The following is a 27742-nucleotide window of genomic DNA, read 5'->3' on the forward strand; positions in this document are numbered from 1 at the left end:
AGCTTAAAAATGAAAAGCAATGATACAGTTAACTTTTACTAGTATTTAAAAATCAGAAAGCAGTATCTAAGCAATAAAACAGCTATAATGTCACTCTACCCTTTTATTCATTTCACAGACATACCATTTAGTTAGTTTTGCCACCTAAGCAATTTTGAAACTATTAAGTCAAAGAGAACAATTAACAGATCTTAAACAGTAGTTCATTTTTTTTAAACCACCCAAGAAATTAGCCACATAAAGTTTGTTTTTAAAGAGGAGTCCAAACACTTCCAACAAAGGGAACAAGCTTAAGAGATGTTTGCAGTTAGTGTCCACCAAGAGATAACAGTCTTAAATGGAGGGTATTTTTTCAGAAATCTTTGTAAGGGTGAGGTTTAGATTTCAGTGATTAAAAGGAAAAGGCATATTTACTGGGTGGGCACAAATGTAGGCTTTCTTGAGTTCTGATTTCCAAAATGTTAACATTTAGTCACCTGAAAAAGTAACACATAAGTAAAACTACAGGGGTGAAATAAAACCAAGCTGCCTTCAACTTGTAGCCCGCCCAATGACTAAATGTTTAAATTGGTGTTGTAGACCAGAAGCAGGGCTGGGCTCATAAATGGGTGAATGTCAACAATTGGTTGAAAATTACTCTTTGGGGACACATGACAACAGTTACTTTGGACTGCAGGTCAGAAATAAAACAAACCAAACAGCCAAAAATAAAATACATATAAACATAAAAATTCAACCTCATTAGGGACAATCTAGATGAAGTTGCTGCCAAATTTTTCAATTTCTACATTTGTAGATATGTTAAACAAGGGTTTTGTACAAGTACCACCACAGATTTATCTTGAAAGACTGTATGTAGTCACTTTTTATGCTGCCTCCTCAGTTCCTAGCAGAAGAAATTAAAATAATTGGCTATGTAAAGCTATTCTATCACTTGGCAAAATAGGTGAGAAACTTTTTGTGACCTGAAGGAAATAATCCATAATCCATGTTGAGAAGGAGGAAGGAGAACTGAAGAAAAAACAGTAAGTGCATCAAGTATTTGCTTCTGCCAATTGTTAACAAGTTCTGTGGAAGTGAACTTCTTACTAATCACTTTTTTCTCACCTCCAAGACAACTCACAAACTGCAAAATTAGGAAGCCAATACATTTCTCAGATTCAGACACTCTATTAGGTTGAGAGAGAGCCTATAATCCATACAGTAGTATCATGCAATTCAAAATCTTTTTTATTTTTAGAAGTCATTGTATCCAAGATTACAAGGACTATCAGTCCCCCACTATTCTCCCATGAAGAAAATGAAGCCGCTTGATCCTCTTTACTGGATATCCCTCTTTACTGGAGATCCCTGTCTGTGTATCTAGGGCATATTTAAATAGTATTTTGGGGACAAACAAGATCTCTTCTGTGCAGTGCAAACCACACACACAGGGCTCTTTCCAGAAGGTCCAAATATTTTTCTACATTTTAGATTAACATTTCTATATATTTTAAAATATATCAAAACAATCAAATTTAATTTAAAAAAAATGTTTGCTACATACAAAGTAATAGTTTATCAGAACTGCCATTAAGAATTTTTTTTAAGATCACATATAGGCTAACATTACAGTCTTGAGAAGTGACTGTAATTGTGGCATTTTGGGATTCCAAGTTTTAACATTTTCCAGTGATTTCCAAATCAAATGTACAAGGATAAGATGCTTTTTTTTAACTGCCTGTCCTGCAAAGTCACCATGTGATGAGAATGGAAAGCTGGGTTCTTTCCTTCTTGGACATCCATCAGCAGTAATAAAAGATCCTGCAGGCCAAATTGTGCTCTCAAATTATACACATGCAAACCAGTTGCATTCAGGTTATGCTTTCAGTGAAATTTTGCAACCCATCCTCTTCAATGTATTTGCACAGATGTAACAGATTATCCCTAAAATCAGAGTTTTAGTTAACAATTCTGTTTGTGATATATATGAAAAAAGAGAATCCAGATCATTCCCTCTTAGTTTGTGCAGTTTCTGCAGGGCTAGAGAGTGGACAATTATTTTTATCACTAATATTAGCAGATACAATTCTGAATACACACAGGAAACAAGCACAAGTGCCATTTTTGCCCTGACATCTTTCACAGTAGGATTGCATTTTAAGAATTTACTAAACAAGTATAATCATAATAGATCACAGTGACTCAAGAGGATCTATGGATAATGGATCACTTAGGAAGTTTTAGCATACTTTTCTATTCAGGTGCAGTACTTGGAGGATATGTTGAGGTTCTGTGCACTTTGAGGCAATTCAGACCATCTCAAGTAGTGTTGCTTATGTTTCCATGGAGACACTTCCAATCGTATTTACTGCATTGTCAGACACATACTTTAACATTTCTTAAATGCTGAGTGCTAGAATAAAAATAAAAAGTGACACACAGTATTTAAGGAAGTTTTAAGACATACTTACATTTAACTCATGTCACTACTTAGCCCTGCAAGATCTTAAATGACAATGGTGAAATCTTGCTCCATTGACGTCACTGGGAGGCATCAATCAGCATTCACGTCGCACTCCCTGTCAATATCCGGCCCGGGCCAAGGAAGCTAATGATCCAACCAGTGGACCAAATTCGGAGATTAATCCTGGTCACATGCCACCTGAGGCACATTGCACATACACTCAGAAGATTGAAGTCAATGAGAGTTTTGTCACCGACTTCAGTGGAACTAGGATTTCACCTTATATGTGTTTCAGAGTAGCAGCCGTGTTAGTCTATATGTCTTGCAATACTTGGACATTTTGTTTTGTGAATTAAGAGCAATACCCTTTTCTATGAATGTAGTTGCTTCCATTTTTCAGATTAGAGGCAAAATAGGTTTTACATCTGCTAATGATACAACATGAACCCAAACAAGCCTATAACGGCAGCCTAATCTACTGTACTGTTATACTGGCTTTCATAGATCCATTTATTATGTAGATGTGTACTATTTATTTATACATATAGTCAGAAACTAGGTAGAATTTTGTCTGGGAAAGATTCCAGTCAGACACTTTATAGTGAAGGAGAGACAAAATACCTTTAGGAATACATATTGTTTTCCTTATTTAAACAGTGTTCAGTGTTAGAAGAAAGCAACTCTTTCTGCAATTCTTTACCAAGTCACAATATATTTTTCACACTTAATCTCTTTCATAAAGCCTCTAAATATTAAGAATGGATGAACAGGTTTGCTAAAAAATTCCAGGCCAATCTTCAGGTACAAACTTTTTAAAAGTTCATTAAAGAGATCCCCTCTCCCAACATTCTCCATTACTTGCATATATTACCCATCCTCCCCAGTCATTAGAAGATCCCATCCCTGACAATTTTAGTTATGCTTAAGGCTACATTTTAGTCACTCATATTTTTAGTAAAAGTCATGGACAGGTCATGGGCAGTAAACAAAAATTCATGGCCCAGGACCTGTCTATGACTTCTGCTATATACCCCTGACTAAATCTTGGGGAGGGAGGCAGCCCTGGGGTGCCGCAGGTTCTCAGGGAGGATGGCCCAGAGGACATCGCAGGTGCTGGGGGTGCGACAGGCCATGGCATGCGGCCTGGACCCTCGCTGGTGCTGGGGAATTGTGGCGGAGTGGCGCACAGCCCGGGACTTGTGCTGGTGCTGGAGGGCCAGAGGCGTTGGCGGGACTGGCAGGCTCCCTACCCATGCCTCCCTGGAAGCGGTGACATCCTTCAGCTCCTAAGCAGATGCAGAGGAGTGGTCATGCAGTTCTGTGTGCTGCCTCCTCCCTGGGTGCCGGCTCTGCAGCGCCCATTGACCGGGAACCGCAGCCAACGGGAGCTGCAGAGGTGGTTCCTGCAGTCGGAGGCAGTGCACAGAGCCCCTTGGCCAAGCCTCCCCCTAGGAGCCAAGGGATGTTGCCACTTCTGGGGAGCCCCCCCCACCCAAGGTAAGTACCGCCAGGGCCCTCACCTCCTCCCGCGCCCCAACCCCCAGCCCTGAGCTCCGACCCAAACTCCTGGTGCTGCGGGGGGGAGGGGCGGTGGCCCGAGACTGCCCCAGCAGCGGCCAGTGCAGCTGGCCCAGGGGCCACCCAAGCTGCTCAGGTGGCTCTTGGTTCAGCCATACCAGCCACTGCAGAAGTCACGGAGGTCATGGAATCCGTGACTTCCATGACCTCCGTGACAAACTCACAGCCTTACTTATGCTACAACTTGCTCCCTGTCTACTTAACTCAGGCACATTCTGGTGCACCTATGACCGCGTAAGTCTCAGAGTTGGGGAAGTTTTACTGAAGCAGCGCGAGCACCAAAACAGATGGATCATTCAGTAAGATTCACAAAGCCAGGTAAATTCTAAAGGAAAGTACAGTGGTGTTGACAAAGTAGGGGGGTAAGCGTCAAAAAAGACTCCAATTTCTATTTGAAGTTTTTAAAGTTTATCCAAACCAAATCTCTTAGTAATTATCGGCAATCTTCAAAAACTTTCATGAAAGCATATCTCTGACAAATAAAAGAAAAAGATTTTTCAAACTTCTATTTACTAATCCTCTTGGCAATCTTGTCTACTACTTACAATGACCTTATATCATGTTATAGTTCTGTGCCTTTTAAAAACTGGATGTGGCCATTTCCCTTAAGTGCACTGTCACAAACTTCTGATTAGCAGTTTTATCTCAATTTTATGAATAGCAGGTTCGTTCTGGTTTACCTCATCTGCTGACCTACTTCACTTAATACGTTTTACCAAAAAACAAAATCTACAACACTTTTTCTTTCAGCCTCAAAATTAACCTTTCTATTCACAAGCAAGAATCTTTTTTTAAACAAAGTATTAGGGTTGAAAGTATGTTTTAAGGTAGTCTCACTGACACCCAAAAACAAACAGTATAAAAGCCCCAAACATTAAAAATCTGGAACTGAACAGTTAAGGGACTTAGCCAGTTGCCCGCTGTCATGTAAACCTTCATCACTCACTATCACGTCATGACTTATATGGTCAACCCAGTCATAGCTTTTTAATGTTGGGGTTTTGGTCCCCTTATATGCCATTTTTAAAAATAAAAGATAACTTTTATAAGGAAAATTTAATACTTTTTTGGCAATGTTAGGTTGCCACTGTAACATATTTTCAAACAACTCTTTTTAATGAAGTTATCTGTTTCTGAATTTCCTTAGGGTTTTTATTTAGAGGGTTATTTCTTGTGGGTGTTTTGCTTTGTTTTTTTCCCTCAAAAGAGTGACATACACCAAACCTATTTAAATTTTTTAAGGTCAGCGGGAGGGAAGTCCTTCTTTGACAGACCCTTTTGGAGACTTTAGCAATTCCGTAGGAGATAGGTTAGTGTGGTGAAAGGGGAAGTGGGTAGGAAATGGAAAAGTGAATGTTGGAGGGAAAAGCTTTTATCCATATTCAAAGCTTTAAAGTATTTAAAGCTTTATATCCAGAAAGTCAAGCATTTTAAAGTTTCATATGAATAAAATTGCTCTTCCTGATCCCCTACACTCCATCATCTTACAACCTGATCTCTTGTCATATTGACATCCATGTCTTGCTAGTACTTTTTCTCCTTACCAATGCGCTCACTCCTCCCATACAGATCACTATTTTAAAACCCGAGAGCCTGGCCACTCTCCATATACCACCCCCATGCCCAATCCTAAACCTCCAGTTCATGTCCCTCCAAGTTTCATCCCCAAACTCCCATACCATCACTCTCCAGCTCAGCACAGGAGCAGCATAAGGTCAGTTTATATTGATAAAGTTAATTTTAAACATTGTTCTGTATACACATGAAAATAGATCTATAAACACACAGCCATAGCCAAAAGTAACAAGAAAGAAGCACCCTGGCCCTTGGCACACACACCTTTGAGCTTTTCCCTTCTGGCCCAATTTGCAGGGTGTCAGGATGTATTGTCCTGGCTTTCTTCTGCCTAGTCCAGAAACAAAGCCAAAGCTTGGATAGCTTTAGCTGAGAAGAAAAACAAACAGCCCTCAATTTAAAATCTCTTGCAAGTAGTACAGATTAACGGTCAGTTCTTCCTTGCTGCCCCAGGTTGGGCCTGGTTTATTGAACCTGTTTGGGAAGGGATGGAGAGGAGGAGGGAGAGAAAAAGCAACCATATGTGTACCTCCTCTTTGTATCCTTGCTCTAATGTGTCCATAGGTTCGCCCTCCCCTAACTACCGAAGAGTGGGTTGTAGAATCATAGAAATTTAGGGCTGGGGACTTTGTCCTCTGATGTTTGTTGGTACTAAACTGAAGAAAAAGGGACCCTGATGCATATTCTGGGGGACTATCCAACAGTCAGGCAGCGGTGGAAAGAGACGGACACAATAATGAAAATAACGCTTGGCTTCAGCAACCAAACCTCAGCTGAAAATTATCACAGATTACATATGTACTATGCTGATTCTTGAGGGCTGCAAAGATTGTCAAACCCATAATTTTACAAAAATGAAAGAGTAAGCTTATTCCCAGACTAGAGCAATGGTATTCAGACGTGTCTGAATTGTAGCGAAGGAAGAGTAACTCACCAATGCAGAGACCAAGTAAATAAATTTGAAGACATTTGGACCATGTTTCTTGATAAATTTGAATAAAGATTGCTGAGATAGAGCAAACAATGCCGGACATCTCCACTTTTCCCCTCCCTTGTGCCCCCGCTTTCCCTTTTTGGCTGTTTGTGAATGTCTCTGGGTGTGTCTTTTTCCTCCACCCTAACATGTTCTGGCTGTGTATTATTGTCTGACTTTGTAGTGTCTGTTCTTGAAGCTTTGACACACTGCATAATTCCACTGGACAGCTTGTGAAATGTGTGGCATTTGATAACATAGAAGCAGTAAGTCATTTAACGTTGTTTTTTTATTATTTCTTTATTAAACTTTTTAAAAAATTAATCCCAAAAGAAAAAAACAGAGGGCTGGAAGATACCTCAAGAGGTCACCTAACTCAGGTCCCTACAGTGAAGCAGGACCAAGTATTCTGCAAAATTCTGCATTGTTCAGTGGCGCCGAATTTCCCTAGGAATAAATCTGCTAGTCTTAATTCATTGCTAGTAATTTAACAGTCTTTATCAGAGACTTAGTTGAATATACATAAAGTATCTTAATTCAGGTCAACCCATTAGTCCAACCTAAAAGCAACAGCCTCCTCCCACTGTCAGCTCCCAGACCCTGAAGAGTCTATTCATTCTTGTAAAGCCACAGTAACGCATCTTTCTTTAGTTCAAACTTATTCAAGTGTTTATATATCAGTTATCTTAACAGCTTTCTATAAGTCGTTTAATAGTCTCCTTTGACCTAATGACCATCTATGTGTGTTGTATTATTGAAGTTGTTTTTATTAGAAGAATGATGCCATTTTCATTTTCTTGCTGCTGCTGTTCTTCATCATTTCTTCTTTCAGCTGAGTTTGGTCTTGCAGGTCAGAACTGCAAGTGTCTGATTTAGTCTATACACTTGACCATCATTCAGTTTCAAATAAGGTAGGTTATGCAATTCTCTGCCATGATTCTTTTAAAAAAAAAAACCTCAACTGATATTTAAAATGTATTCCTTCCCTTATATTCTTCTTGGAAAAAAAACCAAGAACTAATAAACTGTGCAGGCAATAAACCGTGCAGGCAATAAACCTTGCTGTAATGATGATGTTCTACAACAGGGGTTGACAACTGTTGGCACACGGCCCATTAGGGTAATCCGCTGGGGGCCACAAACCATTTTGTTTACGTTGACCGTCTGCAGGCACGGCTCCCCACAGCTCTCAGTGGCCATGGTTCGCCATTTCCGGCCAATGGGAGCTGTGATAAGCTGCAGGCCGGTGCTGGCTGTCGCTTCCCACAGTGCCCATTGGCCAGGAATGGCGAACCGCAGCCACTGGGAGCTGCGGGGGGTGGTGTGTGGCATGCCTGCGGATGGTTTAAAAATAGCCAGAGCCTCGCGAACCAGCTGAGCGGCAGCGAACCAGCGGAGCAGCGGGGACAGCAGAGCAGCTCACAGCAGGAGTTTGCCTGGGACTGGTAAGTATCCGAGTGTGTGTGTTTGCTTGCTGAGGAAGTATCCGAGCGTGTGTTTGCTGGGAGGGCAGGGAGAGAGCCTGAGTGAGTGTCTGATTGGCTGCTAGCCTGCAGGGGGCGGGCATTAGGGTGTCTGTGTGTTTGCGTCAGGGAAGCCTGGCTGTTTAAAAATAGCCAGAGCCTCGCAAACCAGCTGAGCGGCAGCGGAGCAGCGGGGACAGCAGAGCAGCTCACAGCAGGAGTTTGCCTGGGAGTTCGCCTGGAGTGAGCCCAGTGAGGCTTACATCTTGCCAACGTCTCTGAGGAAGCTCATAGTAGGTAGGTGATATGGAAGGGGGGGATTCAGCTGTTGTGACCTGCACTGGATGTGCCATGTTTGTCTTTCTTCCACAGGACAGAAGCGACTTTGTCTGTACAAAGTGCAAGCTGGTCTCCATATTGGAAGAGAAGATTGAAGGTCTGGAGCAACAGGCAACGACCCTGCGTTGTATACGAGAGACTGAGGATTTTCTGGACCAAACTCAGGATAGCCTTCTAGGGGCACAAAGCTCTAAAGGTATAGAGCAGGTTGCACAGAGGAGCCAAGAGGCCAGTGAAGAAGCTTGGCAACATGTGACCTCCAGAAGAGGTAAGCGGAATGTCCGGGTTCCAGTAACACAGACACAGGTAACTAACCGCTTTCATGTTCTCTCCACAGGTACCAATGCGGAGAGTGGACCAGATGATATGTCTGGGGGGAGAAAGCGGAAGGAGACTCCGCTGGTTGGGAGGCATGAGATGCGATGTCCTGAGGTTGGGGGTTCCACGACCACCACTCCCAAGAGGAGAAGGCGGGTGGTGGTGGTCGGGGACTCTCTCCTCCGGGGGACTGAGTCATCTATCTGCCGCCCTGACCGGGAAAACCGAGAAGTCTGCTGCTTGCCAGGGGCTAAGATTCGTGATGTGACGGAGAGACTGCCGAGACTCATCAAGCCCTCGGATCGCTACCCCTTCCTGCTTCTCCACGTGGGCACCAATGATACTGCCAAGAATGACCTTGAGCGGATCACTGCGGACTACGTGGCTCTGGGAAGAAGGATAAAGGAGTTGGAGGCGCAAGTGGTGTTCTCGTCCATCCTCCCCGTGGAAGGAAAAGGCCTGGGTAGGGACCGTCGAATCGTGGAGGTCAACGAATGGCTACGCAGGTGGTGTCGGAGAGAAGGCTTTGGATTCTTTGACCATGGGATGGTGTTCCATGAAGGAGGAGTGCTGGGCAGAGACGGGCTCCATCTTACGAAGAGAGGGAAGAACATCTTTGCCAGCAGGCTGGCTAACCTAGTGAGGAGGGCTTTAAACTAGGTTCACCGGGGGAAGGAGACCAAAGCCCTGAGGTAAGTGGGAAAGCGGGATACCGGGAGGAAGCACAGGCAGGAATGTCTGTGAGGGGAGGGCTCCTGCCTCATACTGGGAATGAGGGGCGATCAACAGGTTATCTCAAGTGCTTATATACAAATGCACAAAGCCTTGGAAACAAGCAGGGAGAACTGGAGGTCCTGGTGATGTCAAGGAATTATGACGTGATTGGAATAACAGAGATTTGGTGGGATAACTCACATGACTGGAGTACAGTCATGGATGGTTATAAACTGTTCAGGAAGGACAGGCAGGGCAGAAAAGGTGGGGGAGTAGCACTATATGTAAGGGAGCAGTATGACTGCTCAGAGCTCCGGTACGAAACTGTGGAAAAACCTGAGTGTCTCTGGATTAAGTTTAGAAGTGTGTGCAACAAGAGTGATGTCATGGTGGGAGTCTGCTATAGACCACCGGACCAGGGGGATGAGGTGGATGAGGCTTTCTTCCGGCAACTCACGGAAGCTACTAGATCGCATGCCCTGATTCTCATGGGTGACTTTAATTTTCCTGATATCTGCTGGGAGAGCAATACAGCGGTGCATAGACAATCCAGGAAGTTTTTGGAAAGCGTAGGGGACAATTTCCTGGTGCAAGTGCTAGGGGAGCCAACTAGGGGGAGCGCTTTTCTTGACCTGCTGCTCACAAACCGGGTAGAATTAGTGGGGGAAGCAAAAGTGGATGGGAATCTGGGAGGCAGTGACCATGAGTTGGTTGAGTTCAGGATCCTGACGCAGGGAAGAAAGGTAAGCAGCAGGATACGGACCCTGGACTTCAGGAAAGCAGACTTTGACTCCCTCAGGGAACAGATGGCCAGGATCCCCTGGGGGACTAACATGAAAGGGAAGGGAGTCCAGGAGAGCTGGCTGTATTTCAAGGAATCCCTGTTGAGGTTACAGGGACAAACCATCCCGATGAGTCGAAAGAATAGTAAATATGGCAGGCGACCAGCTTGGCTTAATGGTGAAATCCTAGCAGATCTTAAACATAAAAAGAAGCTTACAAGAAGTGGAAGGTTGGACATATGACCAGGGAAGAGTATAAAAATATTGCTCGGGCATGTAGGAAAGATATCAGGAGGGCCAAATCGCACCTGGAGCTGCAGCTAGCAAGAGATGTCAAGAGTAACAAGAAGGGTTTCTTCAGGTATGTTGGCAACAAGAAGAAAGCCAAGGAAAGTGTGGGCCCCTTACTGAATGAGGGAGGCAAGCTAGTGACAGAGGATGTGGAAAAAGCTAATGTACTCAATGCTTTTTTTGCCTCTGTTTTCACTAACAAGGTCAGCTCCCAGACTGCTGTGCTGGGCATCACAAAATGGGGAAGAGATGGCCAGCCCTCTGTAGAGATAGAGGTGGTTAGGGACTATTTAGAAAAGCTGGACGTGCACAAGTCCATGGGGCCGGACGAATTGCATCCGAGAGTGCTGAGGGAATTGGCGGCTGTGATTGCAGAGCCCTTGGCCATTATCTTTGAAAACTCGTGGCGAACGGGGGAAGTCCCGGATGACTGGAAAAAGGCTAATGTAGTGCCCATCTTTAAAAAAGGGAAGAAGGAGGATCCTGGGAACTACAGGCCGGTCAGCCTCACCTCAGTCCCTGGAAAAATCATGGAGCAGGTCCTCAAAGAATCAATCCTGAAGCACTTAGAGGAGAGGAAAGTGATCAGGAACAGTCAGCATGGATTCACCAAGGGAAGGTCATGCCTGACTAATCTAATCGCCTTTTATGATGAGATTACTGGTTCTGTGGATGAAGGGAAAGCAGTGGATGTATTGTTTCTTGACTTTAGCAAAGCTTTTGACACGGTCTCCCACAGCATTCTTGTCAGCAAGTTAAGGAAGTATGGGCTGGATGAATGCACTATAAGGTGGGTAGAAAGCTGGCTAGATTGTCGGGCTCAACGGGTAGTGATCAATGGCTCCATGTCTAGTTGGCAGCCGGTGTCAAGTGGAGTGCCCCAGGGGTCGGTCCTGGGGCCCGTTTTGTTCAATATCTTCATAAATGATCTGGAGGATGGTGTGGATTGCACTCTCAGCAAATTTGCGGATGATACTAAACTGGGAGGAGTGGTAGATACGCTGGAGGGGAGGGATAGGATACAGAAGGACCTAGACAAATTGGAAGATTGGGCCAAAAGAAATCTAATGAGGTTCAATAAGGATAAGTGCAGGGTCCTGCACTTAGGATGGAAGAATCCAATGCACCGCTACAGACTAGGGACCGAATGGCTCGGCAGCAGTTCTGCGGAAAAGGACCTAGGGGTGACAGTGGACGAGAAGCTGGATATGAGTCAGCAGTGTGCCCTTGTTGCCAAGAAGGCCAATGGCATTTTGGGATGTATAAGTAGGGGCATAGCGAGCAGATCGAGGGACGTGATCGTTCCCCTCTATTCGACACTGGTGAGGCCTCATCTGGAGTACTGTGTCCAGTTTTGGGCCCCACACTACAAGAAGGATGTGGATAAATTGGAAAGAGTACAGCGAAGGGCAACAAAAATGATTAGGGGTCTAGAGCACATGACTTACGAGGAGAGGCTGAGGGAGCTGGGATTGTTTAGTCTGCAGAAGAGAAGAATGAGGGGGGATTTGATAGCTGCTTTCAACTACCTGAAAGAGGGTTTCAAAGAGGATGGCTCTAGACTGTTCTCAATGGTAGCAGATGACAGAACGAGGAGTAATGGTCTCAAGTTGCAATGGGGGAGGTTTAGATTGGATATTAGGAAAAACTTTTTCACTAAGAGGGTGGTGAAACACTGGAATGCGTTACCTAGGGAGGTGGTAGAATCTCCTTCCTTAGAGGTTTTTAAGGTCAGGCTTGACAAAGCCCTGGCTAGGATGATTTAACTGGGACTTGGTCCTGCTTTGAGCAGGGGGTTGGACTAGATGACCTTCTGGGGTCCCTTCCAACCCTGATATTCTATGATTCTATGGTCAACGTAAACAAAATGTCTCACGGCCCACCAGTGGATTACTCTGATGGGCCACATGCCGAAGGTTGCCAACCCCTGTTCTACAATTTAATAATGTCAAAGACACTAATTAAATGTTCAGTATTCAACAATGTCAAATAGGCCAACCAAGATAAGTACAACAAGGACTGCCACAACATAGTACTTCCACAGTCCATAAACACTGCCCAAAGAACTTCCAACACCCCCGCTCCTCCATGGGTTAACAGCTGCACAAATTTCCGGCCTAAGACTCAAAATAAGAGCAATAGGCATCTGACAATATTCACCCACAAGGTGGGTTGATTTAAATCACCAAGAGGAAAGCTAGGATATAAATAATCAATTTTAATCAATTTTTCCATTTGTACTTCAGTTATTTTCTAAAGAAAAGTACAGTCTCATTGGTTAATATAATCATTAAAAACATGCCCATTTACACCCAATTATAACCCAGTGCAACAGTAACTCTTCGATGATATCACACAACTGCATGACAGTGACCCCCAATGGTGATCGCCCCACACCGAACTGGTTTGCTATGGGCCAGCAGCACTTGGGGTGGCCAGCTTCCAGACTTGCTTGTCCACAGATATGGCGCGCCGCATGCTGCTCTGCTGTCACTGTAGTTCCAGGATTAGTACAGCACATCTCCAAAAAGGTTGCCTTCCTCCCATCCTAAAATTCTCTCACCACTGCTAGTTATCCCAGATCTGCAGGTGAATCCTTTCCTATTAATACATTCTCATTACCTGACCTCAGAATCTGCACTGTACACTGTGAAGCTGCTCCAGGAACCAGTCCTCTATGTCTCTCTCTCATCTACGTCCAAGTTCCACCATCACTGAAGACACTTCTGCTGCTGCTACATCTATTCAGTGGTGCGGCACATGAAACCTCCAGTCAAAGTTCCACCAGCTGAGTGCTAAAAATACAGCCCAAGCAGCCTGTGTGTATCAGAGGTTGCCAGCATAGTGGTGAGACAGCAATTCAAAAGTGGCACTAGACCGCCCATAAAGGCAATATGAGGCAAAAACAGATGAATCATGAGATTTTAAACAATTTTAACTATCCTGGCTTCTGCTAGGCATCCCACAATGCCGTGAGAAAAATCCCATAATGCAGAATTATGAAGCATACCCCCTGAGAACGCCATGTGGCAAACTGCCCATGTGTACCCAGTGATGTACATTGACAGAGGGAACACCATCCCATGTGCATGCTATTACTGCAGCTTGGATAATGCATGTAACCTGAGATGCAGCAAAAAGCTGCTCTCACACACACACACACACACACACACACAAGCCCTTAGAAAATGTTGAATGGTACACAGCAATAGCATAATAAAAAAAAAGCAGGTGACAAATTGATGTTCCTGCCCATATTCCAATGACATGCTTTAAATGTCTCCCCTGTCTAAAAACACTCACATATACTTCTGCATAAAAGATATTTCACAGCAATTTTTATAAGATGGATTAGTTCATGTCAGCAGTCATAAAAAAACCTACAGCAGCCAAGTGTTCACACTTTATGAAAAGTGTTTTCCCTCTAAGATACATTTTACTGTCAGGTTATCATCATCAGGGAGAATAAAGGCCATTTTGAAAATTAAATTGTATTCAGGCAATATCTTTTTGAAGGGACATATGTTTAATATGTAAGGGGACAAACATATCTTACAAACATCCTGAACACTAAAAAAAAAAAAAACTAGCAACCTTCTCAAATGGGGCCTACAATAGTCTCAAAATCAAAGTTATTCTGTATAACCTAAAATATGTCCATAAATTATGATGTTCCCCTACTAAACAGATGTTAGGGGCTAGATGGACCTCCATGTTCCTGAAAGTCACTTCCCAGAAGTATTGGATTTAGAGCAGATAGACTAAACACACTGATGTAAACACTATTGCAGGCCTTAGAGAATTTTAGTCTTTTCTGATTAAGAGGCATATTTGTACTGTATACCTGGCATTTAGGGAAGCATATTATATTTAGGATCAATCATGAAAATGTTGCTTTAAACAAAAGAAAAAGAAAGAAGTTTTAAAAGCTGGATAGTCCTATTGCTGTGTAACATGCTGTGTGCTATTACATAGCTACCACTTTTTGCCTTAAATGTGGTGGCACTCCAACAGTGAGTGAGGCAATTTGTGTATAAAACAGTTCACTTGTAAGTTGAGTAATTTTATAAGTGCTTTAGGAGTGAAGCGAAATTATTCTATGTACAATTATTCTCTTTTATCCTCACTCCTCTCTCCTCATTCCCCACTCAAATGGAAATATCAGAAGTGTGAGTGGGTCTCTTGCTGTGTCCAAAACTCATTTCTGTCTAGGAGTTCATCTCTATTTTTCCCCACAGTGGATATAATAGCAAGCCGCAAAGTCCTTGAAACACCTGTACTCACCAAGAGTTCACCATATTTCACCCAAACTTCCCCTTAGGCTTGTTTAATCCCAGGCTTCTCACTTTAGGACTTCATATCCATCCTACTACCTGTCTAATCTCAGAGAGTTGCTCAGCTGTTTATATCTCAAATTGTTTATAGTGAGAGCTACCCATGTAGTCAGTAAAATAGCTTTGCACCTCCATAAAGTGTCCTAAAGCCAGGATACCATTTTGCACAATAGCATAAAAGATTAAACTGCTGCAGTTTTTGTAAACTCTTAATGTATTTGAAAGCAGTAATTACAAAGCTATGGCTCAATTTTAATGAAAATAAGGCATTCAGATAATACATTACATCATTATCCTTCCTATAAACACCACAAAGGACAGGTTCACTGCCAAGTGTATGTCTCATGTTACTTTAGGTCATTAATTCAAAAGTTTCACTCTGGCAAAAGAGCTGGTTTTCCCATGGAGACAAGGTTAATGCCAAATAAAGGATTTGCTGCTTGAAAATTAGGAAAACTGATGCCTACAAGCTGATAATGCTTTAGAAAGGTAACCTGAACCAATTATATCAGTTATCTAAATTCAGAATAATACATTGCCTTTCACCACCTCAAAGCATCAACTAATGATGTCAAATAGTCTACAGGCTATATAAGGCAAGAAAAAATTGCCCTATCATAAGCCATCTCCACGTAAGAGAGAAGACTTTGCTATGCTCCAGATCACATAAGTATTAGTTTGGCTTTTTCTAATTGACACAAAGAAAGAAGACTAGCATTTGATTTCACATAAAGAAGCCACTATTTACTACTAGGAAATATCTTTTGCTAGCAGTCAAACATGTATTATATTATAATAGTTTAATCTTTTAACAATTATGTTTTAAATGAGCAGATTTCACTGATTTCTTTTTACAAAGTAACCTGTCTGAAATCAATGAGGTTCTGTAAAATTCATTAAAATAAAAAGGTTTTCAAAGAAATTCTGTACTCAGCTCCCTTCATTTATATTTGGCTTCAGGCTTATTTAATATGCTTCCAAGTAGATAAAAGCAGTATACATTTTATTTTCATGGTGGGTGGCCAACAGGTTAAACATCCAATTCTCTGTGTGGGAAAACCCCAAAGTAGACAAAACTGTTTTGATGCTTAGCAAAGTTCTATTTCTAGTACAGCCAACACTACTGCTAACTGCTCTCTCTCAAAATATGTGAGAAGGATATTATGTGAAAATATTTACAAGCATTGCAAGATGGAATATATTTAAAATATTGTGTAGAATGACTGGTTTGAATAAGACTTTACAGGGAATCCTTGTGATAAAGTTTAACTAGAACATAACTACAGTGTTCCAAAACAGTAACATTAGCACTAACATTTTACATCAAACTTTTGATGGTTAATAATTCTGTTTTTATTTTTCAGCTATCTAGATGTACAAGTTGCCAATAATCCATCATTAATATTGATTATGAAAAAAGGTTTAGCACTATATCGATGTGCTAGAAGCAGAATGGTTTGGAATCTGGAATTCTCAAATCCCAGTGTTCTCAAAATGTATTCTTTATTATGCTTCTATAAGTGTTTTACATTACCTGTTTAAGAGAAGTTACTACTCAGTTAAAACACTAGACACACAAGAGTTAAGTTTCTATTGTTAACTTGCCCACATTGCACATACCACACACACAGGTATGAATTAATAGCCTACTTAGTAATCAAAAATCTCGTGTGTGTGCTATAGAGGCAAGTTTATGTTATGAAAACCCTAATTTTTGCATTTCCTGACATTCCTTACAGAACTGGATAGTCCTCTTTGCTTTCAGTTAAAAGGACTCATAGAACTGTTACTTACCATACAGTTCTTTGAGATGTTATAGTCAGTATGGTTCCCATTATGGGTGCACATAAGCCTCGTGCTGAGACCAGTGGATTTTTGTTTTGTTTTTAAAACTAGGATCCAGCTGTGCTGTGCATGCAGCCCATTCTGACAGCCCTCCGCTGCAGGATGTTCACGTGTAATTTCAGGTTGTCTTGAGACTACATCCCTTGTATTTGCAGATGGTTCAGATGGGCGGCTCAGCCTGTCCCATGTGTGTCCACATAAAAGCCATCATCATGGAGGGGACCAAGAATGACATGAATTTCCCCAGCCCCGCATATTTACTGGGCCTACCCACCAACCAAGCTCTCAGAGGACTTGAGGTGGGACCATGATCCTGCTATTCACATGACATCTGGATGGGAAATATGCATACCTCAGCCACAACTGTAAAGGCCACAGGTGAAGTCTGGCAGGCAGTGTTACGTGTGTACACACTCATGTTCATATGTCACCGACTGCAAATATCTGAACCTGTCCTCTGGCACATAGGTCCTTGCTGATCTGGAGACACAGCTCTTATGAACTCTCATTTGCAATAGTATGAAAGATGATTTCTCAGTTCACAAGGAATCTTAGCTGAGAGAACAGGGAAAGGATATATTCCAAGGCTGACTGTCTCCAGGAGCAGGTCAGAACAGATCAGCCAGTCATCCAGGTACAAGCAGATGTGGATTCCTTGTCTTCTTAAAGTGTGTTGCAACTATTGCCAGACATTTTGGTGCTGTGGATGCTCTGAAGGGAAGAACCATTATTGGTCACAACTAGGCCCCACTGATCGTCTTAGGTACTTCCTATGGGCCAGGTGGATTGAAATGTAGAAGTACGTATCCTGTAAGTCAAGAGCCAGAAGCCAGCCTTGAGAGGGAGAGATGGAATGACAGAGGCAAATGTTACTGTCTCAGGTTCAGGATGGTATGTAATATGTTGAGTCTCCTCAAGTTGAGAATTGGACAAAAACCCCTTTCTTCTACAGAATGAGGAAATACAAGGAGAAGTCTCTTCCCTTGAGCTATTTTGGGACCTGCTCTATGACTCCTGGATGAAGCAATTAAGCTACTTCTGGTTTTGGTGGGCTCTCATAAGACAGGTCCCTGAAGAGTGGAATTAAATGTACACACACCTCTAACGCCTATCTGACTAGGGTGACCAGATGTCCTGATTTTATAGGGACAGTCCAGATTTTGGGGTCTTTTTCTTATATAGGCTCCTATAACCCCCCCACCACCCTCTGTCCCAATTTTTCACATTTGCTGTCTGATCACCCTATATCTGACTCATGTCATGGCAGACCATGCTCACTGGGTTGGGATGAGGCAGTTTCCAAAAACTGTGCTCTCTAAGTTAGGTTTGAGGTGGTTTTCAATTGTCTCATCAAATCTGCTCATGTGTAAGACTGTAATTCTGTCACGGAGGTCAGAGATTCCATGACTTTCTGGACATGCCCAAACAGAGGATCGGTGGCCAGCCCCATCCCACTCTAACAGCTGACCAGTGGCCAACCCTGGGCCAGCCCTAACATCGTCTGGGGTTAGGACAGCCTCTCTGGGGCTGGAGCAGCAGCAGTCAGCCCTGCCGCAGGAGCAGCAACGAGGCTGGAGCAGCTGCAAGCCCTGGCAGTGCTCTGTTTTTACCCCACCCTAGGGTAATTTTTAGTAAAAGTCAGGGACAGATCACAGGCTTCTGTGAATTTTGCTTATTGCCCAAAACCTGTCCCTGACTTTTACTGAAAATACCTGTGACAGAATCTTAACCTTACTCATGTGTCATAGGAGCAGAGTATGTTGCTGAGGAAGAGGAAGGCAGGTGCCCCTGTTGAGTCTTAGATGCCTCTTGACATGGTTGTCTGCATTGGCAGGGCATGTGCATTGTTTCAGCTGGAGCCTTCCCTTTATATTTATGACGATGAGGATTCTTTTTCTTTATAGTATTTTCTTCTGTGAATATGTAAGGTTTGATTCATATTTAATTTGATGTCCCAGATGGGTCAGTGGCAGGGACTGAATTCAGGACTTCTGGATCTAAATGCATGAGCCATTATTACCTGTGCTAAAATAATCACCTCTGTTAGCTCAAAGACTGTAGCCAACTCATAAGCCTGTCCAGCCACTCAACAGAGAACCACATTAAGTAAGCATGGGTTAGAGTTGTCTTAAAGAAACAGCTGAAAAGCAGCTTTCTAATAAGAGACCTATGGGAATGTGAGAGTACAAATCACATCTTAGAAGGATAAAGGAAAAAAAAAATCAATGGAGTTACTGAATACAGTGTATTCTTATTCACTTAAACTCTGAATAGGATGAATACAACTCTAAATGTTTATTAAATATAAAACATAGCCCTCTGATGCTGAAAGAAAACAATGGTCTTGATGTTTATAAATACCTCAGTAAAGAATAACTGGAATATTTCTATCCCCAGTAATAGGGTGTGTCATGGCAATGAAGATGAACTGGGAGGTTTTTATGGTTAGTTCTTGGAATTGAATCCTCTGAGACCAACATCAGGCCCCTCTCAGGTGAGACACTCCACTTCTAGAACGTACACCCTCTTGGCAAGTCAGAAAGCCAGTTTAGGGAACTTAAAACCATAATAAATAATGAGTGTTTAGATCTGAAAAGAAGAGAATGGTTTTAACCAAACCCATTATCGGTGGTTATGTAACTTGTTTCTAAAATCTGTATTGAAATAAGCATTTAGTAACGATAATTGGTTCTCTTAAAAACAGTTTAGAAAGAAAACACTTATGTTCAATTTCCAGAACACTTAAGCACCTGCCTATGTGTGGTAATTTTAAAAAATGATGTCATCATGGAGCACTTCAATATGGGAGAAATATGTTGGAGGTCTCGTATAGCAAGCAGTAAAATATCCAAATTTCTAAAAGTTATAGATGAAGTAACTATTTTGGACCTCATTATCATAGATGAAGACAGAGTTCCCACTAGACTGGAAGTTGTTGGTTGCCTAGGAACCAGTGATCATGATCCAATTACATTGTGTATGGACAAAGAGAGAACAGTCCCAACCACAAGATATACACTTAGTGCTTCAGTTGAGGAAAATTATGAAGAATTTAGACAGAAAAATGTGAATGAAATTGGCAATTGTTTAAGAGTTGAGATGGCCAAAAAGCCACAAATCCACAATTGCAAAAGAGGACAATTTTGTTTAAAAATCTCATTCTGGTTACTAATGGAAGTGTAGGTAGCAATTATAAATTTAACCTTTTTTCCTTTTGAAGTAGATGGCAAACAATATCAATTAGAAGCTGTAAAATATATATTAAAAAAATCCATGGCTGACATGGTTAAGGACAAGTTTGTTTGTTTAAGTATATCAGAAACAAAAACTAACAAACAAAACTAACAATGGCATAGGCCCATTACTAGATGGAGATAGTAATTTGTTAATAACAATGCAGAAAAGGCAGAAGAGTTTAAGTATTTCTGTTCTGTATTTGGAAAGAATGACAATGACAGACTCATATCACAGCAGGATGAATTGCTTTCTAGTCCACTAACAAAGACATTAAACAGCATCTACTAGCGATAAACATTTGTAGTTCAGGAGCCCAGATAACTTGAACGCAAGATACCTAAAAAAGAGTTGGTGAAAGAACTCTGGCCCATTGATTATGTTAATTTTTAATAACTCTTACAATACTGGGAAGTTCCGGAAGACTGGGAGACTGCTAATATGGTGCCAATATTCAAAAAGGGGAAGTGGGAAGCATAGGTAACTATAGGGTGGTTGATCTAACACCACTCCCAGGCAAAATAGTGGGAAATCGGATACAGAATTCAATCAATAAAGAATTAAAGGATGGATATAAAATTAGTGCCAGTCAATACGGTTTTACTGACAACAGGTCTTGTCAAACAAACATTTTTTTCTTGAGATTACAAGTTTTGTTGATAAAGGTGACTGCGTAGAAGTAGACTTTTGTAGTACCACATGATATTTTGACTTAAAAGCTAGCACTATACAAGATCAATAGATCATATGCTAAATGTATTAAGAACTGGCTAACTGATAAATTGTACAAAGTAATCATCAATGGGGAAAATAATCAAATGGGGAAGGGTAGTTTCTAGTGGGATTTTACAGGGATCACTTTTAGGCCCAACACTATGGAATATTTTCATCAATCATCTGGAAGTAAATATAAAGTCATTTCTGATCAAAATTTTCAGATGACAGACTGCCAGAGGGTAAATGAGAACAGGGAAATCACACAGAGCAATCTGGATCACTTCAGTCAGCACAGACCATGGGTTTACTGATAGACAGGATCAAAGTAGTAGCTGTTGGTTCACGGAAGGCCAAGAAACTGTTGGGCCAGTTCAGGGGCACTCCAGCTCTTCACTGAAGCAGTGGTTGCTTCGATGGAAACCCGAAGCTCTGTGAAACTGTTCAACCAGTTCAGGATCCTCTCGGAAGCAGCTGCCTTAGTTTTTCTACTTCCTTGCTTTTGTGGTAGGTATGTCATGCATATAGCAAGCTTAACTCGCACATGGCATCATGTTTTTGTACTACAGTAACAATATAAGAATGCTATTTTATCCCAAGTGTTACATCTTATAGAAGCATACTGATAGTTTGCTACCATATTTGTATATCTTAATTAAGAGGAATAGTCATCTCAGTGAGGAAGGGTCCAGTAGTTAGTGCATTAGTCTGGGGCTTGAGAGACCCCGCTTCAATTCCCTGCTTTGCCACAAGTTTCCTGAGAGACCCTTACCAAGTCATTTAATCTGTGCCTCAGTTCCCTCCTGTAAAAATGGGAATCCCTTTATCTCCTACATCACAGGTACTGTAGAAACTGTGTGGTGCTCAGATACTACAGTAATGTGGGCCATAAAAGTACCTAAAATAGAGATATCTCAACCCTAGAAACTTTTCAAAGTATATTTTTCTTTTCAGTCTAATAACCGCATCACATTATGAAATTCTATCAAGCTCTCAAAATGTTAGTATATAAGAATCATAACACAGCCAATCACATTGGAGAAACCTTCTTCTCCAATGTTTCTAATACCTCATAACCCCTGCACTGGATGGAATCAAATTACTCAAAGACTGAAAGCTTACAGCTGTCCACAAAGAAACAATGGTCACTACTCAACACTAGTCCAGCCAGCTTTATGATGAAAATAAGCCTATATACAATATCATAAGCAGAGCTGCTAATGATACATGTAGTTAAGGTTTGCCAACACTTCCCATTATAAGACTTTGTTTCAATTGTTTGAAACTTTACCAAACTTTAACCTTTCAGGCTGAAATTTTCCATTGCAGGTGGAGGCCTCAAGCTGATGTTTTTTAAGAAAGTTGCAGCAAAAGGATCGCTCAGTTATTTCCCAAAGTGGGATTGGAAAAAAATTGTTTTGCCCATGTTAAAAAAATCTCCCAACTCCTTTGTTGAAATGCTCTAGTAACTCCATGCTTTGGAGCAGGAACTTGACGTTTGGAAGAGGGAGTCACCCCAGTGTCAGCCTTTTTCTGTTGCTATGAAAAACTGATCAAGTTACGACCTTTGAAAAATCTCAAGTTGTACATGCTCAGTAAAGACTTGTCTGTCAGCTAAATTCTCAGAAGATGCCATCTGCACGAAGCATGCTCCAGCCCAGGTCTACAGGGACTGAGAAATATTTCCCTGCAATTCCTTCTCCTGGCTCCTGAAGGTCACTGTGGCACGGGACACTGAAACTGAAAGAAGAGACACCCTCTTTCCTATGCTTTCACTGCTCTACCTGCTGACACCAGGGAGATTGGAAATGGCTGGTCAGAGAGGATGGGGGAAGTAATTTGGGAAGGGAAACTAAGAAGGGGAACCCAAGGAAGGAAGATTGGGAAACTCATAAGGAGTACTGGGACTGGACTGAGGATCTGGAGAAAAGGGAGGAAAGACATGAACAGACTGGAGAGACAGGGGCAGAAGGGGTCAAATTGTGAGGTTGTCTGTGACCAGTAGAGCACACTCCCCTCCGGAACCTGGAATGGAACCCAAGATTCTTGAGTCTCATCATTCCTTTTCTGTCAGCAAATATTGTGAAACCCTAAGTATGTGTCTCCGCCCCCTCTAGTGGCTGGTCCACCTGGAGGATGTCAACCTCCATGGCCATCAGTTTCTCTGTTAAATCAAGTGGCAGTGGCTCTAAACATTCCAACCTTGCTGATAAGTAATGTGGGTGTCAATATGTCATCATGACAGAATTTTTGTTAGCTATTTAAAAAAGTTTAGGCATGGGGGTACACTTTCAAAGTGAAAACAAAATATTGAATAACTGCTCATTCAGTGAGCACCATCCAGCCTGCACAATGAATGAGGTAGGGATCCTGGGGAGGGGGCAACAATGTAATCACAACGTATACTCACAAGTGGAGTGAACTCAGGTTACACAGGCAACCTTAACTCTTGAATTTCCCAACTTTTCAGTGCTTCACTTTGCAACCTTTACCATAGCTTAGCATGTAATATATATTAATACAGAAAAAACAGAATTATGAAGTTAATTGTGTGAGGCAAGCATACTTGATACAAACGCCCAAAAGCCAGGAAGTGAAAGTTAAGCCACCTAGCAGCACATAGCCATTCTTCCACACACGAGACACAAACCTAACCATCATAAGAACTACGATATACTGCAGATCACATACCGCAATTTTAACTCTGCCCTCTTTTAGCCCTTCCACACACACACACACACACCCCCCCCTTTAATATCTTTTCCTCTCAACACCAGTAGTTGTGGATGTTTGGTATACTACATGGGCGTCTTGGGAGAGAGTAGTTTGGTAAAGCGTTGGGTACAGAAAGGTGGTTAAAGGGTGTGACTGAAGAGTAGCAAGCCTCAGGTGGCAATTAGGTTATAAGCACTAAAAAAAATTTAGAAAGGAGACAAAACCCCAAGCAATTTTCCTATTTTAATTTTCCCTGTGCATCCTGTCTACAAGACTGTAAGATCCTTAGGGGAGGGACTGTCTGTGTCAGATCACTAGTGTTCATTGTAAAAAACAGTTTGTGAAAATGTGCCATGTTTTCTGATACGTCTTACAGTATAAAATTATTCTATAATCAACATTTATGTCATTATGCACTAAACATGTCACTATGCCCCAGTTTTAGATATGATAGGGCAGTGGTTCTCAACCAGGGGCCTGTGGCCCACTGGGGGGCCTCCAGGAGGTTTCAGGGGAGCTGAAGCAGGGCCAGTGTTAAACTTGCTAGGGCCCAGGGCAGAAAGCTGAAGCCCCAACTTACAGGGCTGAAGCTGCCATGTGCGGCTGAAGTTAAAGCCTGAGCAACTTAGCTTTTCAGGGCCCACTGTGGTATGAGGCCCTGGGCAATGGCCTTGCTCGCTACTCCCTAATGCCGGCTCTGGCATCTATACGCAGAAAAAAGTTGTTGTGGCACATGTGGGCTGTGGATTTTTTTATAGCATGTTGCGGGGGGGGGGGAGAGGGGGCTCAAAAAGAAAAAGATTGAGAACCCCTGTCATATGGCATCTAATATCCAGGACTTCATAAATCAATATTTTGGGAGACCCAACTTAAGTTCCCTGCTCTGCCACAAGTTTCCTGAGAGACCTGGGGCAAGTCATTTAGTCTTTGCCTCAGTTCCCCACCTATTTTCCATTACTGTACAGTTAGCCAGCACGTTAATCTGCAAAACATGATCAATTGTTGTGCTATTTATATGTACAAAGCAGTATAAAATTATAATTGCTTATGCAGTTTGATATATCTTGCCAATTGCCAACTAAAGATATTATTGAATTAAAAAGTCAATAATTTTAACTAATAAGCAAACAATGCAAAGATTTTGTTTCAATCAGCTGGAGTTCCATTTGTAGCACAATACACTTTTTAAATCAAGCTGGATGGAATGAAACATCTAATCTAATAAGGATAGTTCCACACTGTGAAAAACAGTAAATGGTCCGATTGACAGCAAATCCAAAGTTGAGGAGTGGTTGTTACAGCATACTTCTTGTCATCTATTATTAAATAACTGTACTGCACAGGGCAGGAGGGGGAAAAAATTGTTTACACATCTTTTACACTTCTGCTTTTGTATTTTAACTTTCTGCCTGATCCGACAGACAGGGCAAGTCCAAGCACTTGTCCCGTGCAGACGGGCCCAATTAGGAGAAAGTGACACTGACAGCATTTGGCACGTAGTCCAACGCACAAGATATTCACGCTGAAAAGACAGAGCGGAAACTATTTCTCTCTCCAATCTTTCGCTCCGTCACCTGCGGGGTTACGTTCTCAGACAAGAAGCTCGGCTGTGAGCATGACCGCATCCCTTTAAGGTACAATGGACACGAGTTTGGGACTTGAAACTGCGTTTCCCTAAGTCCTGCCCCTGACTCGCCTATATAAATCGACGCGGGGGGGGGGGGGGGCACAATCCTAGGGGCGCGCCACACACAGGGTGCCGAGCCGCTGCGCACCAGCGCATCTGGCAAGCTCTGCTCCTCCACCCGCTGGACACGGGCTGGCGGGGAGCAGGGAGGCACCGGACCCCGAGCCATGGGGCCTGCGGCTCAGAGACCAGCAGCCCCCCTCCGGCCCGTTATCCGCTCCCGGCTCGGCGCTCACACACCTACCGTCTCCTTGGCGGCCGCCGCTACGGGGATGGGCAGCAGCCCCCGGGCCGGGCCGGGCTCTCCGGCTCCCGCGGGTCGGCGCTCGGCGGCTGTCTGCGCCCCACGGGGCCGGGGGGGCTCCGGCCGCCGCCCGACCCGGCGCTCATAAAGCCGGTAGCCCAGGTAACAGGCGAGAGCCCCCCCGGCCGCCCCCGCCGCCATGCCCAGCTCCCCCCGCCGGCCCGGCCCCGCCGCCTCCTGCCCCGCGCCGGCCCCCAGCGACCTGGCCAGCTCCGGCCCGCCGGGCAGCGAGCAGGCGCGCGGGGGGCCCAGCAGGCGCCACCGCAGGAGGCTCCGCAGGGCGGCCATGGCCGCAGCTCAGCCCGAGTGAGAGGCGGGGGAAAACGAGCCGGCAGAAACCTCGCGAGATGCGGGGGGAGGGGGGGGCACGCGAGACTCCCTTCATTCCAACCCCTTCCCCGGTCCCTCCACAGTCTGCGCCCCCCCCCCCGCCTCGCCCTCTCCTGCCTTCCCCTCAGCCTCTGCCCCCGTCCCCTCTCCTAATCCTGTCCCTCCTGCTCAGCCTCCTCCCCCCAGCCCTTGCCCCCTCCTGTCATCTATCCCGTCCAACCCCCTCCTCTGCCTCAAGCCTTACCCCCCCTGCCCCATCCCCTCATCCTCTGCTTGTGCCACCCCCAAAGTTTGGGGGAGTTCACAGCCAGTATTGCACACGGAGCCTGCCTCTGCTTCCTCACCAACCTTGCTTACAGTGCAGTAAGAAAAGGAGTACTTGTGGCACCTTAGAGACTAACAAATTTATTAGAGCATAAGCTTTCGTGAGCTACAGCTCACTTCATCGGATGCATCCGATGAAGTGAGCTGTAGCTCACGAAAGCTTATGCTCTAATAAATTTGTTAGTCTCTAAGGTGCCACACGTACTCCTTTTCTTTTTGCGAATACAGACTAACACGGCTGCTACTCTGAAACCTGTTACAGTGCAGTGTATCTAACGGCCTAAATGAAGTTTGTCCGCGTTCTCAGGCAGGTCCTTCTCAGTGGACAAGAGTCCACACTACAGAAGCCACCATCACAGCTGGCAGCAGAGCATTTTGTGTGTACACTGGAGTTCTCCATCACTCAGACAAGTAGTCCCTCTAGGGCAGATGTAAGGCACTTTGATGGGCCAATTTTGGCAAGCTTGGAGTGCCACTTCCCATTCTGTACATAAATAAGCCTTCAGTCTTGGCCATCAATCTGCCACCTTCCACCAGCATGACATAATTCTTATTTAAAATAAATGAACACACCTTGTGAGGATATTGTATAATCTCCTTATGAACTGTGCATAGCCATACTACACGGGTTGTTTGATCTAGTGAACTTCCCACATGCAGAATATGATTGAGCCTGGACAGTATATGAACTGGAGACCAACAAGGAAAACATGTAAAATGAAATCCAATCTAGTGATTTTGGGCACTCATGAGTTTTAAGTTTCTCAAACTCACGTCAGTAGCCTCCTGCTACCACACTGTACTAACTTGAATGGAACTATACCCATATTCATCAGCCCAGTAATCCAACAGGTCATACAAAAATAAAAGGAGGACTTGTGGCATCTTAGAGACTAACAAATTTATTTGAGCATAAGCTTTCGTGAGCTACTTCCGATGAAGTGAGCTGTAGCTCACAAAAGCTTATGCTCAAATAAATGTGTTAGTCTCTAAGGTGCCACAAGTCCTCCTTTTCTTTTTGCGGATACAGACTAACACAGCTGCTACTCTGAAACCATACAAAAATAAATACTTCTCAGCTTATACAAACTCCAAAATGTCTGAGGGCACTACAGTAATTATAATTCATAATATCACTTATAATACCATGACTCAATTTATCTCTTATTTAACTCTTGACTTCATTGTTCTCAAGTGTTAGAATCAACAGAATGAAAAAATTGTTATAATTTTGGACAGTAGGTAGGAGCATTTTTATTAATATATTGCAGGCAAGTTTATGTAGGGAAAGGCATGCCACCTAAACAGACCTAGGTTTCAAGATTAAATGTCATGCTGCTGTGAAGTACTACTTAGATTTCAGTGACTGTGGTTCTAATCCAAACCCCACTGAAGGCAATGGGAGTCTTTCCAGTCACTTCACTAGACTGCCAGAATCTGTGACTACACTATAGTGCAGTTAAATAAATGTGTTACTCAACACCATCTAAATCCTTTCTGTGCCTACTGTTAAGATTAATTGCTCTATCCAATTATCCAACAATTGATTCTGTTGACACTGAGATAAACCAAATTATATTAAATTTTTGAGGCTTATTTAATTTAGAAAATAAAAGAGTGATCATCAAGGTAGGTAAGAGTTAAATAGAGTATATTTGGCTGAGTCTAGAAAAATAGAGGAGAAACCTAATTTGCTTAGGCAAAACAACTTTGGGTTAGTAGTAGAAAATTGTACTTAAAAGGATATCTAGAAAAAGTAATTTCTTTATACCTACT

At 43.0% G+C, this 27742-nt stretch overlaps 1 protein-coding gene across 7 annotated transcripts in view; it reads right to left on the reverse strand.

The window, feature by feature from the left end:
* The window catches only part of MICU3 (mitochondrial calcium uptake family member 3), a 166795-nt gene extending 141156 nt beyond the window's left edge, over nt 1-25639 (reverse strand). For 6 of the 7 annotated variants that reach the window (XM_038398887.2, XM_043513713.1, XM_038398890.2 and 3 more), the window contains exon 1: nt 25253-25639. In XM_038398887.2, the coding sequence (XP_038254815.2) occupies nt 25253-25600 (348 nt within the window). In that variant the 5' untranslated portion in view covers nt 25601-25639. Of the gene's footprint in view, nt 1-2231; nt 2352-25252 lie in introns of those variants that run through there. The other variant, XM_043513714.1, reaches the window with a different exon arrangement.
* Nucleotides 25640-27742: the final 2103 nt, after the last annotated feature.

This window comes from Dermochelys coriacea, chromosome 4 (assembly GCF_009764565.3).
Source record: "Dermochelys coriacea isolate rDerCor1 chromosome 4, rDerCor1.pri.v4, whole genome shotgun sequence".
NCBI classification, from domain to species: Eukaryota; Metazoa; Chordata; order Testudines; family Dermochelyidae; genus Dermochelys; species Dermochelys coriacea.